Below are 17,638 nucleotides of genomic sequence, written 5' to 3'. Positions count from 1 at the left end.
CATAGGATAACTGGAGTGCCACAATATATAAAGGACAAGCTTATATTTAGCTATGCCATGAATTTATTGTAAGCATCTTAAATGCTGACCCATACAGTGAAACAGACAATCTTGTCTGGAGCTGTACAAATGCAGTAAAACCTCCTGAAACTCTCAATAAGAACCAGTAATCAAAATTTTTTTAAACCACTTTATTCAAACCTGAGCACCTCAATATAAAACTAAACACTGGTGAACTGTCATTTTTCTTGCTAAACCCAGATTACTGCAAATTTAAAATCTGCACAAGTAAGTTTCTATCAGTTCAACATTTAAATAGACTAATTCATCTCTTCTGACACACTTTGTAGATTTCATATAATGAAAATAACTAAAAGAATTAGTGCAATATACTGGACTGATCAAAATAAAATGTACTTTGGAAAACAAAGTTGCGAAGTTCATTACTGACAGACAGCAGTACTTATGTTACAGATACAGGAGCATCATTTATTACTGTTCTAGCCATAAAGGAAGAACTCAGAACCCCCTTTGATTAGAGAGGAAAAAAGTTAGCTTTAAGTAACTGTACATTCTGTATACCTTTAAGCAACTCTTAAATATTACAGAAAGTATTAAACAAATGTAGACTACAATGCAGAGTACCTATTTACAGTACATTAATATCCAAATTTAAAATCAAGTTGGATGTACATAATTGTTAGTGCACTATTTTTTTTTCCTTAGGGGAAAAACAAACTGTAATGGCCAGCAATGATCAGAAACAAGAAAAGAAGTCACAGACACCGAGTTTGTTGTGGTTTTACTTGAAGAGCTCTTACAGTTTGTAGAGGACAAAAAACCCCATCATCCTAAGTTGTAGAGTTGAATTTACTGGTCTGTACCCTCTGAACAGATTAGAAATGAAGTTAGACTTGATTCATCACTAATTCATTAAGATAACTAACTGGGTTGATATAATTTACATACAGTGTACCAACTAAGACTCCACTTTCTGGCAAGCACAGGATTCTTAAAATTGTTAATGCAAGTATTATTTGTAATAAAATTATTAACCTATGGAATGTATAACTAAACAGTGGATACCTGCAGAAACAACTGGTTGCATCAATACTGCAAATAAGTTTAAGTAATTTTTAGACCCTGTTTCTAAGGAGGTTTTAAAGCACAATTGAGAATTATGAAAAGACCCAATTCTATTTATTACAACAGTGATCAGTATTGAGGCTACAGGAACTGGCCAATTAGGTCCACAGAAAGTAGTTCTTCTACACCCCTAATAATAACAACTGATATTTAAAACCTTTCAACTGAAGGAAGTTTATTCCGCCTCCATCTCTCCTTTACTGCTGAAACATTACAGCCAGTGGTGGATACATGCATGTTAAAATTTTATGTGAAAAGAAAACTCTGTATCATGAACTTGACTATTATTGTAAGTCTCTTCGCTGTTTGGAAGCTGTACTGGACCAGGTTAAGCACTCCAATTCCATGGTTATTAACAGTTAGGAAGCAGAAGAATATTCAGAACAGTTTAAAGCAATTGATCTTTTAGTTACTACAACATTGACTCTTGGGTGGTTGTGTGGGTTCAGTAAGGTCTACTCCTCTTCCTCTGGCAGAGCTGGCTCCTGCATTCTGTGGTTCATTCTTGGGCAATTTTTTTGCTGTAAGGTGAACAGGAAGTAAGAGTTAAACCTGAGATTTTACTAAGATTAAATCACCTGAGTAAACAGAACACCACATTATAGGCATATCAGTGTACTCATTGTATAATCTGATTTGATTTGGTGCATTGGTAATGAGAGAAGTGAAGACACTTCTTAATGATTAGCTACTTTATGATTTCCAGGAGTGAAATGCACTGGTAACTTGAGCAGTAAAATGTATCTGCACAGGTGTGCTACGCCAGTAAATGACAGCTCCTATGTGAATCCACCCACACAGAATAGAATTTAAGATCAGGATGTTAGTGCAAAAAGATACAGAAACATTGAAACGAAACACAGACAGAAATGGGTCAAACAGTTCCCAGATATCCAGCCAGAATAAGTGTTTGCAGACAACATATAAAATGGCCCTCAACACCAGATCAAGCCACTCCTGTTTTTATTCAGTCTCTTCTCTCCAGTTCTTATCAGTCAATTGACTGGTAATTTCTTTGTTGCCCTTGTAGCTCCAAGGTTCCTCCTCAGTCTTAACACAAAAAATAAGGCTGAATGCTGTCACCCTTCCAAGCAGCGGCTTCTCCTAGATTTCTCTCCATCAGAAAACTGCTAAGTTCTACACAAAAGGACTTCCATGGGCCTATCTTAGCAGGGCCCAGCAACCACCTTTGTTCTATAGTTTGGCTGAATGATTTCACTCCAAACTAATTACTTCTGTCAGTTTTTAAAATAACTTTTTCTAAAATGAATGAAAAGAAACCAAAAAAAGCCAAAAAAAACGCAGAGCAGACATCAACATGCTGTGGTGCCAGGTAAGCTCAGGGTGCTGGGCAAAAGGGTGGGCCAGCCACAGGGATCCTCTGAGGTCCCCTCCAACTTGGGCTGTCCTACAGTTCTGTGGTAAAACCCAAGAATCCACATGGTACTAAGCTGCTGAGCCAGTACAAAGGGTCAATGCATCAACAGAAAAATGTCTTCAGAGCAATGTTTTGGATTCTAGAACTGAATTAGGACTGGAATTTTTTAACTGTGAGTTCAATGAGTACTGAAGCAGTCAATTTACAAGCAGCTGCAGCCTGCATCCAATAATTCTTTCAACATTCTCATTTCTCATTTTCTCTCAGCTTTAACATCATATTTACACATGGTCCTGAGGATTACATCCATATTTTGCAGGCCATTCCAAATTACATGCAATACTTATAACCTCATCAGAATTTCCATTCAGAATCTATTGCTGCACAGATCTTGTTCTGATGCACTGACAAAGCTGAATTTCACCCCACTGATGTAAAATTCTCACATGGCCAAAAAACATTGCAGACAAAACACAGTTACTAATTGGCCATTTTTTTCCTCAAATTTACTTTGTAGACTTCATTAAAATATGGAAGCAAGAGTCATTGTTGATATATCAAATTTTAAAAAAGCCCAACAGATTCTGGGGACTTTTTTAAACAGGAAGTAACTTGCACCATTAAAGATAATTTTGAAATTTCACCAGAACAGTACAGTTGTGCATTTCTGTATAATTAAATGCAGGCCTATCTTGAACATTTATGAGAAAAATATGTTTTCCTGTCAGAAAGTTAAGTATCTGTGTCTATCCCCCTTTTTCAATTATTTACAGCTAATATGAAGCAAGTACTTGTTATAAAGTGTGCTATGCTGTTAATTTAATTTGCATCTCCTGGAAGTTTGAAAGACACCACAAACTACCTCCTGCTCTCCTGGCCTGGAAAGCAGAAGATTAAGACCTCTTTAAAAACATTTAATTTTAACATCAAAGATGCTTTTTCACAAAAAGCAGGTTAGAGTAGTGCAACAGATTGAGAGAGGTTATTTGATGTTATACATTACTACTACCCATTAGCAAAGCATCTACTATAATTAAGGTTACTACTAAATTGATTACCGGCCAGCCTAAAAATGAATTCTTTTCCCTCTGCTTTCAGAAATTTATTAACAATTAAATACAATTTTCAGTATCAATGGAACACAAAAGTTCTTGGTTTATACTTACTACTACATGCTTGCAGAAATCCCTAAGACTATGTTAAGTTAAAAATATATGAGTAGATTTACTTTTCACATGCAGGGTCCTTTACTTATAACTTGGACACTGAATTTAAGCACACATTGCTATCTTTGGCACGGCTTTTGGATTTCAGATAGCTGCCTAAATAAAATTAAACAAATGGAAGGGAGTAAGAAGGCTTCAATACCAAAAATAATTTACATTAAGTTAGGAAGATTGCCATGGTGTGAATCTCATGAAAACATTCCCTTTAAAGTTCTCATTTTGTTCATAAACTCACCAATTGCCATGAATATTTCATTTACGTTCATAGATGTTTTAGCAGACGTCTCCATGAACAATAGGCTGTTGTCATCTGCATAAGCCTGTGCTTCCTGAAAGTTAAAATAAGGATACATTACTTCATAAGAAAAAAAAAAAAGAAAACTCATACAATCATTACACACTGTACTTTTAATTGCTACAAAGCAGCAATCTCTGCAGCATTTTGAAAGAAAGTTTGTGGAAAGACTTATCTGACAAATTTATGCACTAGCTATGGAGAGGTTAAAATTTCACCAATCACTTAAACAATTATAAGTGGAATCTTAAAGATCCCTACTCATCTTAAAAAATATTCAGGTGGAAAAATGTAAATAATAAACGGCAAAACTAAATAATAAATGAAAATATTTATGAAAGAGATAACCCCAATGCAGAACATTAGATGTGATAGTAAGAATAAATAAGCTTCAAAAGTGCCATCAAATGTCTCATTATTACCCTGGAAAGAGGCAGTCAGTGAACTATCTTGAATCTTTCAGCCACTGAGGCAGATGGATCAGAACAGTTTTATTATCCTGATATAAATTCACAATTACAGCAAATAAGCAGTAATCAGTAATTTGCCATGTTACCTCCCTTTTCAGTATGAATTTTAATCTGATACACTGCTCTTAAGAACCATACTATTTTTGCCACTTCTTATTAGTCAATTCAGCTGAGAATCTCCAGCTTCTTATGATTATGTAACTGCCTTTGCATTCAATAAGAAATCTGTGAAAAAGCAGAACTACAGAACACCTATGATGACAAGAATAATTGATGACTCTATAATTGACACCTGCAAAGATCTATGTAATTATATATGAAACAACACATTAATAATACTTAAAAATCTAATATTTGATTTGCAATGAGAAAGTTCTGTCAAGCCCACAAGGAGCCCACAAATCCACTGGAGCAATCCTCCCTACATTTGAAAAACATTAAGACTGTAATTGCTAAAAAAATAGTACAGATAGGTCTACTTTGGTAGTTAAATGTGATTACATTATTGACTGCAGTCATGTATGAAATTTTTGTTAAATACCACAATTTTTCATAGAACACCAAAGCCACCTGTCAACTGCCACAGAAGTATAAAATTAAAAAACTGGCAGAAGAACTCCTAAACCACTGTTAACCTTTTAATTCAACTCTCTATAGTTACAAAAGGATTCATTACTATATGCAGCTGCATCTCAAACAGTGACCCCAAACACAGATTAAAAACTGTAAATTACTGACTAAAAAATACTATCTTAATTCAATTCAGTCAATCATGAATGGACCAAAACTACCTGCAGTTAGTTTAATTCAGTTTAAAGGCTATTTGCTGATGACTTGATTAAACTTTCTAGAAGATAAAATACATCAGTGAGAGCACAGATGTAATCACTAAACCAAAAGAAATGCCATGAAAAGCTCAATTAAAATTTCAACACTGCTTCAACAGTACAGCCTAAGCATGTTAGGCACATCAATCAGCTTTGTATCATAGGGTAATCAGAATTCTCTGGCTGACAAGCCAGACAGAACAGTTTGCGCTGAGTTACTGCTATCTCATCCACTGAAACTCTAGTTACCGGTAATTTTGGGAACAAGACAGAAAGAGGTCACATCAAAGAACAGATACTCAATTAGCATTAAAGATATGCAAATAAATTAATTATTCCTCAAAGTCAAATTAATTATTCCAAAAAGCCTATTCCTCCATATTACTTGTACAGAAATAGGATTTTCGGTAGTATGTATAATTTAATTAGTCTCAGTTGACATTTATATTTAACAGCATGACCTCCATAATAACTAGCTAGGCTATGCATATAAGCTCCCTGTAGGTTTATTTACTATCTATCTATTTAAACAAAATGCAATTTCTATGAACAAAAATGATGTACATACCTGGAAATCCACAGCTCTTTTGTTAGCTAGATCAGCTTTGTTTCCAGCTAAAGCTATTACAATGTTAGGACTTGCTTGTCGCTGAAGTTCTTTGACCCAATTTTTCGCTCTGGCAAAGGACTCCTGTTAATGATTATAAATGATGCAACTGAGTTTCATCATCCTTTTGTACTCACCTACTATCCCCATCTCTGTTATCTACACTTCAAGCAAGAAAGGCCAATGCAAGGCTGCTACCTTAGTCCAAAGGCACACTCCAAATTGCCGACTGAGCTTTTAAAATGAAACATTCCTACCTTAGTTCTCAACTGTGCTTAGCTGGGATAATGCTGAAGTAAATAGGTAGGAAGATCTTTGTGTAGACAGAGTAAGGAAAGAAGTGGTTAAGAGAAAAAAACAGGAATTTCAGTTTCTCTGGAAGATTCAAATGTATGAACAGCTACATTGAAAAGGCCTCAAAATTACTTTTTAGTTACTGAGGACTGTTCATTATGGTATATGATTTTTGTGGGTTTTTGAGAGTTTTGGGTTTTAAGTCTAATTTTATTAGATTTAGTTTATTTTAAACTAGTGAAGCTTATCTCATCTAAGTTCAAATAAAAATAAATCTAACAACCTTAGGTTTTGGTCTCAATAGCTTGTGCTATCTTTCCAATCCTTAATCAAAATTTGCAAAAATACAATATTAAAATAATGGCTGCACTATCAGAAATAAAGGTGCCACCAGCAATGTGATCAGAGTAACGGCTCAAACTCCACAAGCTGATTTAAGGGTCGGTTAGAAACATTTTTACAAGAGGATTTTTCCTCTTCCTTTCCCTCTTTTTAATACAAAAAAAAAAAACACCAACAAACCGAAACAAACACACAAAAACAAAAAAAAAAAAAACCAAACCAAAACACAACAACAACAAAAAAACCCCAAAAACCCAAAAACAAACAAAATCCCAACTCTAGACACAGTCTTTAGCCAGCAAAGTTTAGAGACATAAATTGACATTACACAGTGCAGTATAAAATGACCAATCTGGTCTAGCGAAGGCATCCCTGCCCATGACAGGAGTGTTGGACTAGACAATGTTCTTCCCATCCAAACCATTCTATGATTCTACAAAATGATGAACTGATTTATACAAGTCAGTGAGAAAAAAAATAAGTAAAGATCAGTGCAAGACTGGTAACTTCCAAATCCCCCTTGTCATCCCTAATGCAGTACTTACCTCGTTTGTAATGTCGTATACCACTATAGCTGCTTGTGCTCCTCTGTAGTACATGGGTGCTAAACTGTGGTACCGCTCTTGCCCAGCTGTATCCCAAATTTCAAATTTTACCGTTGTATCATCCAGACATACAGTCTGGGTTAGAAAAGCAGCTACAAAAAAGACAGAGGTGCTGAAACCAGAAGTTTGCTTGTATCTCTACATTCATATATAGTTATGCTCACAGAGATGAAAAACATTTCAAGCCTACTATTAAAATACAACAGGTTTGATGCAAGCATTAGCTGACAGTCTGTGACTGATCAACACAGAGGAGTTATTTAAACAACTGGACTTTCCTCAAGTTAGACATAAGAAATCAAAAATTGGAAAGAATTCCCTTTTTCATTATAGTAAATCAGAGTAACTGTAAGCCTTCTCTTAAAGCTTCTAGATACAGTCTGTTTAAGCAGGATGTACACCAGAGTACCAGTAACAGCATCCCATCATGCTATAATCCAACAGTTCAGATATTTTCAATTCTACATATGTGTATTACTTGAATAGCATCTTAAAACTTTGCTTTCAGTTCCTAACAACTTCAACTTAGCTAACAGGTCTGGAAGAAAGAAGCACTTCTTTTAAGTTCTTGTTCTCAAAGCAGCTATATTTTTGACTTTGCAAGTGATCTCAAGAATTAATTTCAGCACAATTTCAACTGCCTGCAGTTTCAGGGAAACTTGCAGCCATTGCTACTGCAGCTGAACACATTACCATAAATAATGGTTTTCAGTTACAGAAAATACTAACTCATTCCAAGTCTTCAAAGAGTTACTAAAATTTTTCTATTCAGATTAAGATACAATCAGAAGCATGGAGGTGAGTGCTCACACAGCATACAAACCAGCATTAAAAACTAAATTAAAGAAAGCCCACTACTTAGCTGAAACAGGAACTCTGATCACTGGGCACACTGACGGACTGTGGCCAATTTAAATCAAATGGCTTAAAAGGCACTGACCCATAACGCTTGCATACCTGGGATTTCATCCTGTCCTACATACTCTGACACATCATAGTGTATGAATCATTCCAAAACTGCTCCAACCTTCAACTCAACTCATTACCGAAACCAAAACGAAGCCAATCTTGCTCTGTAAAGGACATTGTAACTAGCATACAGAAGTGCCCCTGTCTCAGCTGTAAGCAGCAGCTGCATGGTACTTAGCTGCTGGCTGGGGTTAAACCGTGACCAGAAGCTGACTCCTTAAGTGGTCAGGTGCTCCTGCTTCAGGGGTATTAGCATCCATCACAGATGAGCAGGCAGGCTGGAGAAGGTAAAAGCTTTGATGTTCCAATGTTAAATCAACATAAATCTCTCTAAATGCTACATATCCGAACACTGGTAGAACAGGCTCCACTTGGTAGCTCCCTAAGCAGCCCAGAACCAAAACAGAGTGGAAAAACACCATACATCCTGCACTAAACTAAGGGCTTTCTCCCCAGAACCTGCTCAATATTGTATTTCTCCAAGGCAGACACATGATGTTAAGCAGATTTTCAAGTTCTCACAGACATTATTCTCTTAACAAAAAAAAATACCTACACTGTACTTGGAAAGAGAATTAAACAAGAGGTTTATTCTTTGCAATTCTCTTTTTTTTTGTCAAAAGTAACACTTCAACCACTTTAAAATTCCAGTTAACTTTCTTCCACCTTGCCAAGACCATAGTAAATTGACAATTAATCATCTGTTAATTGTCTGAAAGTCTGTAATCTTTAACAGCCATACTTTTGTCTTAAGCAACTAACAGGCCTTGCTACACTAGTCTGAAGTGGCAAAACCACACCACTGCCATCCAACATGTCTGCCTTTTACTGCACTCCCTTTCAGATGTTTTTATCCAGATACACAATGCACATAAGCCTCTCTTTGTTAAAAGGCCCTTCTGTATACAAAGAAAATTATGCCTTAGGCAACTACAAGCCACAGAGTTAGACAGCTTTCTCTATAGAAAACTTTTCTGAATCCCAACACTGGGGCATGTAGTAGCTCTCAGCTGTATTATATAGCATTTCCTTGTTTCTATTTGATATAGAAGAGGCACAAGTTAATACAGATTACACTAAACCTTATATATCTGAACTTGAACTTAGGCTCTTTTTTAACCTTTGTTTAGATTTTGATGAGTGTAACAGGGTTTGGGTTATTCCAAACACTAAGACAAGAAAAAACTAAACAGAGGGTAAATGAATTTTGAGATCATTGAGATGGGACAACTTAATTTTACTTAATTTTAACTGTTTTTCTAAACTAAAAACCTTGGTGATATTCAAAAGTTAATTTACAACACATCTTTGAGAATGCTCTCTGTATTACCACGCAGCAGTTTATCAGAGCATACAGAAACTTTCATACCAACACTTATCCTCAAGCCATGATAAAATGCACAAAGCCAAAAGTGTGCATTAGTAAGATTGCTAAAGTAGAAAATATGTGGTTGTCTATTTATGCTGACAGATAGAAAAAACAAACACATGTAGCAGCTAGAAACAGGGCAAAAGAAAAATGCAATGAAGTTCAGCTTGCATTTATTTTTGTAAGCTTTCCAGCATTTCTACATTTCAACAACTGTTGGTGTGTGAAGACACATACAGACCACTGAAAGGCCTTCACATAAATATTACAATGGAACAGGCTGACTCATGCAAGCTGCAACAGCAACTACTGGAGATTATTTATCAATTCACAAAATCCATACTTTGCAAAGTCTGTATGCTGTTAGGTAGTTTTGGGATACATTTAAATCTATCCAAGCAGGAATACAGCTCAAACAACTCCAAAATACAATATAACTTAAGAAATCTGCCAAGGGGAAGAGTGTGATAAAATCTGTTGAAACAGATTTTTTTTTTTTTAAATTCTGGTAGCCAGCACCTGTTTTGTTTGAAGTCACAAAATGGAAAAACAGCACAATAAATTCTGTTATTACTAACACAGAAATATATCCAGAAATGTAGCAAGTTCTCCAAAATCAAAGACTGTCTAAGTGACAAACACAAGCTTTATGGAAGATGCAATGCTCTGGTTTTTTTTTCCACAGAAACGAAGCTCATAATTCTTACTAAGCAGTTATTTCATGCATTAAGCATGCATCACAATTAAAAGCACCACACCACAGACCCAATTACAAAGAAAATGTAACATTTAGCCCATTTTTCAAAACTAGGCAGTTCAAGAACACATTTACTACCGCCACTTGAAAAGGATGCTTGTGTTTAACTCAGGGAGTTATAGTTCTCAATTACAGACACAGGTTTGATCCTCTCAAATGATCCTCTCCAGAAGTGCCATTACATTACAGGCTTTCAAGGGCAAGGATGATATAAACACATAACATGAATAAAATTAACAGGGTAATTTTCTCACCTCCAATCGTACTTTCTTGAAATTCATGAAACTGTCCTTTTACAAAACGAAGCACCAAACTTGATTTGCCAACTGCAGACTCTCCTAAAAGTACTAGTTTAAATTGGCAAATTTTATTTCCAGCATTTGGCCCGTTGGGCCTTGTTGCTCCTCGATTAGCCATGTCCAAATTAGAAAGCAGTCCTTTGTTTCAACAGCTTTTGAAAGCAAGCTCCACTGAGATCAGAATCCTGGTTCTTCTGCCAGTAATAACCTATTTTGTGAAAAGACAGTGGGTGCATTAGATTTACAAACCAAGTAAGACAAGTCTCATTCACTAATGCAATATATTATATGTAACTTCACCTAGTATTTACCAAAGTCAACAGTCCAGACTACAGGTACCATCATTTCTAAGTTGCCAACTATAGCCAGATTTATGAAACATGAACCAGTCATCTTCTTCAACACCTGGTCTTCCCATCACAGCTTCAAATTAGCACATCAAAATCCAATTATGCTGCTTCTTGCAAGACCTCAGTATCCTGTTATTTCTTAACAAATCAATACTGATGTATAACACAACAGATTCAGACTTTCAAATTGTCAGTAAAATAACAAATGACAAGCAGGAACAACTTTTCAAAATTATGCTATTGCTACCCAATATTCCAAAGTCAGCACTGCTCAAGGATGCTAAAAAACTGAGCAGTTTGGGAAAACTCACCACAGTAGCTTGTTTGCAAGTGCAGTTCATCAATTCACTTCTGTCCCATCTATCAAACACAATTTCCTTACATAAAAGTACAGATCTTCACACACACAAATCATTAATATCCTCCCTAATTAACAACTGCACTGAGAAGCAAAAGTAAAGCCTTCCATATGAAGACAAATTGACCAGTAAGAATTCCAGGTCACTTTACACAAACTACCAGAGAACTACCATACAATGATAAATTTATATTTCCAAAACTTACACGTGTCCTAGATCAATATTAAGAACAGAGATTTTAGTATGAACAAGTATGAACAGAGTATTGCTTAGTCTGCTTACTCTTCTTTCCAGCTGCTGGAAATAACCCCACCCACAGTACTTATTCACATAGAAAGGGAAGCCTTTAGACTCTGCTGGTACCACTTCTGACCCTAATACTTATGCTTTTACACATGTAATAGTCAATACAAAACAAAAGACCTCTCAAAATTAGCTCATAATTTTGTCCTACTCCAGCTGATGATTTATTTGAATTAAGCACACTTTGCAGGGATACAGCTTTTCCAACATATAGCATGTGAGTTAGGTTAGAGTATATGCTCCTAAAGCAAAAAATGGCTTTAATTCATACGTTGCAAAAAAGTAAGCAAACATGATGGTTTCAAATGACTTCCTGTTCTTTATTCCTTGTGATAAAGCAACTACATTTTAAACCAAGCAGTAGTCTTTAACCATCTTCCTATTTCAAACACAGATCAGGCAATTAAGCATTCCAGTTTGCTACAGGCCTAGCTCGGATGCTAAGCCTTCCTTCTCCTTCCCAACTCCCCTTGCCTCAACCCAAGTCCTGAAGAACATTCTTTCCTGGAAAGTGCTTCAGCAGTCTAGCAGAACACTACCCTTCAGTAAGATACTCCCTTACAAACCAATGTTCACGAATAAATGAGAACAAAAATCTTAGCATTATTTACGGAATAACATAACAGCTGAAAAATGATCATTGTAAACAAAATACAGGTCTTGAAATATTTTCAGCATCTTAGAGATACAAGACAAGGAGGAACAGGAGCAAATAAAAGTATCTCTCAAAATAATATATCTTCTTTGAGGTAGGATGTAACAATTTTGCATTCTGTCCTGAGTTTGTTTTCCACTTGACTATTACATCACACGTAAAAATAAGTATTTTTAAAATTTCCATTGTACATGATCTATAAACCTTTTAGCTATATATTCTTAGAAACATGTGAAAGTATTCTGCAGAGAAAGAATGAAGCAAAAAAGCCCCTGCAAATCCTACCATAGTTCTTATTAACTACCAATTAATTCTATACTACAAATCTTATTCATTAAACTAATTTAGGTGAAGTATTTCAGAATACAGGAATGGATCCAGTTATTTTAAAAATCCAAGTCTTTCATCCTTACACCATAAAACAATGATTTTGCACTACTAGTGTGTTGGTTCTCAGGCAAGACTCCCCCCTCCATGCTGTGGAAATATGCTTCAGAAGTTGTGGAGTGATTTGGATAAAAATGGATCAGTGACAACGGTTAATCTCTCCCTAATTGTAATACAATAGAGAATGCAGCAAGGCATAACCAAAATATAGGTGGTTCAGAATACTGTTAGCCATTTGTTTATATTTTCCTTTGGAAAAGTAATGAAGAAAATTAAGACATTTTTGTTTTAAAATGAAAAAAAAAAACAAAAACAAACCATCTGTTTGTGTTTGGACAACCATGAAATAATTTAAAACCCTTTCATCTTAATATGTCCCATGTTCTTCCAGACTCTGCAGCATCCATAAAAACACAAGGACAACATCCAATGACTATGTGACTTAGTACTCCTGGGAGCAAGTGACTTCTGGATGATACACAGTGAAGAAATCAAGCCTCTGCACAGGTTACTCCCTATGACTGCTTTTTTCCTTGCTGATTCCCATACTGAGAGCAAAAGGAGGTATGAGAAAAAGACTTTTAACTTGCATAATATTTACCAATTTCACCTGAGCATTTATGGCTGGTTATTTCAGAGTTTTATCACTCACAAAACAGTAATTACTACCCCTGGCAAAACTACTTCAGAACACAAAGCTGACACAGGTTGTGAAGGAAAATATCTACTTTGATTTTTATAGATGCCCAAGCTACAGAAGCTGTAGTTATCAGAGAACTTCAAAGTTTACATTCTTACAGCATCCCTCCCCTGAAATCATTCTAGACAGTCAGATACCATGTACAAAAATAACCAGCTCTCAAGCTGATAGCAGACCACAGGACCTGACAGGAAGGCCATCTAAGAAACATATTGCAAACCTCATTCATTCAACAGTTACATCAATACATCTAATAAATTACTAATGAAACCAACTAGTCATACCACCCACATTTCAACAGCTCAGGATAAAAGAAAATGCAAGACTGAAAACCTGATAGAGCACATCCAGATGATTGTGACATATTAAAGCAAGTCACTAACACCTTCTATCAGTGTATAGGGAAATCACCATCTTTTGATGCTTCAGATGATGCCAAAACTCTGTAGTTGAAGTCCACAACATGGCAGCATACTTACACAAAAAACAAGGGAAGTACCTGCTTAATCTGAAGAGAAGCAGTACTGCAGTTTGACACAGCCACTGCAGAATGGTTTTGGCCTGGTCTTTTCACATCTCTGAGCTGAGCACACAGTGCCTCACAGAGATTCAGAAGTAGATTTCAATGCTACAGTCCTCCGTGCACACTCCAAGTCTCAGGTCACATTCGTTCTACTGTTTCTTTATTCATCAGTAAAATACAAACCTGGAGAACCCAGGAGGAATAGTATACTCAGTACCCTACACATACACTGCATACAGCGCTGGTGAAAATTTCCTTGGAAAAAATCCACTGATATGGCTCCCCTTCTCTCCTTCCAATTTTGTATGCAATGCAATCAATATATTTGGAACATGTAAAGAAAGAAAACCTGGGTAAGATATTTTCATTCACCTACACAAAGGCAAGTACACAACTGCTTGACTTGAAACAAGCTCTTAAACTGATACATATGTGAGTTACGGAAGTGACCTACTAATATGGAAATCTGCTAAAGAAAATATAATAACATTTTTTGAGATGGATGGCTTGGGCAGTATAAATACACAGATCACTCTGCTAAGTAGGAACTTTCACTTTTCTCCTGAATACCCCCCCCATAACAGAGCAGGTCCAAGCTGAAATGCCAGAACACAAAGCCTGGAGTATATTATTAGCCAAGTTCTCCTGGTAATCCCACCAACTAATTTCCTGGATGCTGGCTATTCTCCTCACTCCAGAAGAGAAATTTGTATGCTGTTGGACCATGTTCAGTTTTATTTATGAAAGAGTCCTGAGTATTTTAACAGATCAAACACAAATCTTATTATGCTTGAGTCTGTGTACAGAAAACCAATAGCCCCAGCCAATACCTACAAACTCTCAATTCAATGGCATAATTCAGTCATGTAAGCATAAGCACTGGACTATTTTCAACTACAAGACAGCTAATACAGAAGTATCAAAGTAACACTGGTGACAAAAGCCAGCCTACTGAAGAGATTAAGACAGTGAGCACTGTTCCTACAATTAATGTGATTAAGTGTATTATCAAATACAAAGGCCACACGAAAAAATTCACGACAAATTTAAAACTGTAACATTCTACCACTTTTATATCTCATAGCAAACAACACTGTTTCTTACTAATAAACTTTTGCATGCTGCTTTAACGGACACAAAGCAAACAATGCTGAGGCTGCAACTATTACCTACTTTAAATTTCTTCATACTGGACTTTCTTGAATGTTTTAAAAGGCAGTAACTACAAAGGCTAATATACTAGCCACTCCTACTAACTGAATTTTCCTTCCAGGTTCAGCAGAATTAGTGTGACACCTTACTGCAGTGTTCAAGACAGTGACAGAGACAACCAGCAAAATGATTGTCATATGTAAGCCATATTGAGACATAATGAGACTGTAAGTTAAACAACTGAATCAACACAGTTGCTGTGAAAAAAATCATAGCCCTACAATTAAAGGTAATAACTATCTCATAAGCTCATCCAAACGATGAATGGTACCAATTGCTTTCAGATAAACTGGTTTATCATACAGGAAATGTAAGCGATGACTACAATACCACTGTCTCTAGCCACCTCACTTCAGCCAACATCTACCTTGTCCTGACACTTCTCATTATGGAAGAACAATACCTACATGCAATCTGTACGTAAGCATGACTGTAACTCTGAAGAGACACTCTAAAACTAGAAAAAATAAAAAATACCACGATTTTTACTTTGCCTGAACATTACATGAAAGAAACTGATTAATTTCAATTGCTTAATTAGCTGTTTAGCCTCTCATTGCCACCCCCAGCTCTGAAAGAGGTACAAGGTAGGGAAAAAAAAAATCATTAAAAATGCCGAGACAACAGCCTTTCACGGCCCTGTCTGAAACATTTTGATAGTTCTTATGCAATTCAGCTCTCCTCTAAAACATACAAAGCTTAGGTTTGTTCCTCTACCCTACCCCAGCTTTGTGCCTAGCTCCAATTCCGTGCGATGCAGAAGATATCCAGCATGCTAGGCCTGTCGCGATCCCCCCGATGGCGACGCATCGTCGGGAGCATTTTACTTCCCACCTAGTTCACCGTCCCTCCTCCAGACGCAAGCGAAAGGGAAAGCGAGGGACCCATCACCCAACCTCCCCTTCCCTATCTCTCACACGCAACTCGAGGGGCACAGCCCTCACGGCCGGCCCCGGGCTGCCATACCCCTCTGCAGGAGCGCCCGCACGCAGGGGAGGATCCCCGCTCTCCCGGGCCCAGCCCCTCCAACCCCCGCCGCCACCTCCCCTCCCCCGCGGCTCCCTTCCAGGCACAGGAATAAGGGGAAGTGGGAAAACCGGGGGCGCCATTTTGAGCCGGGAAGGGAGAGAGCAGCGTCCCCTCCGGAGCCGTACGCCGGGCTGCCCACCTCGGCCACCCGTACCGCGGCACGACGCTCCCGCGGCGCCGGGGGCGCGGCCGGCGCCGGGAGCGCGGACAAGGCGCGCCTCGCCGCCGCCGGGACCCCCCCGCGCCGCCACCGCCTCCTCACCTGGCCGGGGCGGGGGAGCCGGCGCGGCGGCGCAGCGCTGTCCGTCCGTCGGTCGGGGCTGGCGGGCGCGCCGGGGCAGGGTGGGCGGAGGAGGGGAGAGAGGGGAGGCGGCTCCTCGGTGGGGGCGAGGGGCGGGGGCGCAGCCGTGCCTCACCCAGCCCCGCCGCCGACTTCCGCCGCCGCCTCTGCCCCGACCAAAACACACTCACACACACACAACACGCACTTCCGCCGCCGCCACGTCACGCCCGCTCGCGCCGTGCCCTTCCGGTTCGCCCGCGCCGGCCGTCACGTGGCTCCCTTTCTTTCCTACCTTTTCCCTCCTCCTTTTGTTCCCGCTCCCTCCCTCCCGCCCGCCCGGCCGCTCCCAGGGCGGCCGAGCCACGCTCGGCTGTAGGGTGTTCCCTATCTCCCGCTCCCCCCCAGCGCCCGGGGGAAGAGTCCCTGCGAGCGCCCCGCGCGCCTTCCATCTTCCATGTACGGTGGGGGTGGTGAGGCGCTGGAATGGGTTGCTCAGAGAAGTTCGGGATGCCCCGTCCCTGGCAGTGTTCAAGGCCAGGCTGGGTGGGGCTCTGAGCAACCTGCTGTAGTAGGAGCTGTCCCTGCTCGAGTTGAGACTGGATGGTCTTTAAGGTCCCTCCCACCCCAAACTATTTCATGATTCTCTTCCAATCCTCCAGGGATTGCATTGCAGCCTGAGGAGGCCACCGAGGAGCCAGGAATGGGATCTGGGTACTGCACACACAGACAAGTCCTGGCTTAATCCTTTAAAAGAACCAGTTTCCAAAGCTATTAGTCAAATGAGTTGAAAGGAGGAACTTACATAGGGAAACCTGAATTGCCATTGGGAATTTGCCTTTTTTGAACTGATAAAGCCCAGAACAAGTCTTGATTGCGTCATAGCACAAAGCATGACCTTGTGAGAGAGCAGGATAAGGGCCAGTTGGCCACAAGCTGTAAGTGGGTTGTAGCAGAAACAGAACAATTATGATAAGTGTTTCTTCATTATAGCAGCTTTAACGAGGTCTAAGAGTTGGCATTTTAAAGAAACAAAAAAACAAACTGGTAAGACATCAGTAAGTGTATCAATATTTAGTAAGTGTATCAAATTGTACCAATTATTTAGTAATTGATACAATTTAATGAAGATTGTTTAGATACTCTATCACAGGAAATAATCGAGTTGATGTTGCATTCTCAAAATATATTTTTTTAATTCAAACACAAATATTTAAATGAAGCAAAAATCAAGTTATGTAAAGCCTGTGGTCAGT

At 38.4% G+C, this 17,638-nt stretch overlaps 1 protein-coding gene and 1 long non-coding RNA gene across 4 annotated transcripts in view; one reads left to right on the top strand and one right to left on the bottom strand.

Annotated features, from left to right (window-relative positions):
- LOC135297086 (uncharacterized) overlaps positions 1 to 15,268 on the top strand; it is a 29,554-nt gene extending 14,286 nt beyond the window's left edge. Inside the window, exons 5-6 of the long non-coding RNA XR_010359105.1 lie at positions 13,030 to 13,202; positions 15,135 to 15,268. This is a non-coding gene — a long non-coding RNA (uncharacterized LOC135297086). The remainder of the gene's footprint in view (positions 1 to 13,029; positions 13,203 to 15,134) is intronic.
- Positions 171 to 16,558, bottom strand: RAB5A (RAB5A, member RAS oncogene family). 3 transcript variants are annotated; one of them, XM_064414259.1, is made up of 6 exons: positions 16,242 to 16,558; positions 10,540 to 10,792; positions 7,131 to 7,282; positions 5,911 to 6,033; positions 3,986 to 4,079; positions 171 to 1,667 (listed from the first exon to the last, which is right to left on the bottom strand). In XM_064414259.1, the coding sequence occupies exons 2-6, from the start codon at positions 10,700 to 10,702 to the stop codon at positions 1,552 to 1,554; spliced, it is 648 nt and encodes a 215-aa protein (XP_064270329.1). In that variant the 5' UTR covers positions 10,703 to 10,792; positions 16,242 to 16,558; the 3' UTR covers positions 171 to 1,551. The 3 variants fall into 3 exon arrangements, with proteins under 3 accessions (XP_064270329.1, XP_064270312.1, XP_064270319.1); XM_064414242.1 differs by having other exon boundaries at positions 16,365 to 16,557; XM_064414249.1 differs by lacking the exon at positions 16,242 to 16,558 and adding an exon at positions 15,796 to 15,997.
- Between the last annotated feature and the right edge of the window lie 1,080 nt (positions 16,559 to 17,638).

This window comes from Passer domesticus, chromosome 1 (assembly GCF_036417665.1).
Source record: "Passer domesticus isolate bPasDom1 chromosome 1, bPasDom1.hap1, whole genome shotgun sequence".
In the NCBI taxonomy this organism is placed as follows: domain Eukaryota; kingdom Metazoa; phylum Chordata; class Aves; order Passeriformes; family Passeridae; genus Passer; species Passer domesticus.
The sequence above is the reverse complement of the archived record's forward strand: the minus strand, read 5'-3'. Positions and strand labels throughout refer to the sequence as shown.

Bases quoted from the DNA above. Each gene is read 5' to 3' on its own strand.
- RAB5A (XM_064414259.1), bottom strand. From the start codon at position 10,702: ATGGCTAATCGAGGAGCAACAAGGCCCAACGGGCCAAATGCTGGAAAT. The intron at 7,283-10,539 runs GTGAGAAAATTA...TCTTTTTTGTAG, and splicing joins TCAAGAAAGTACGATTGGAG to CTGCTTTTCTAACCCAGACT. The intron at 6,034-7,130 runs GTAAGTACTGCA...AATCATTAACAG, and splicing joins TATACGACATTACAAACGAG to GAGTCCTTTGCCAGAGCGAA.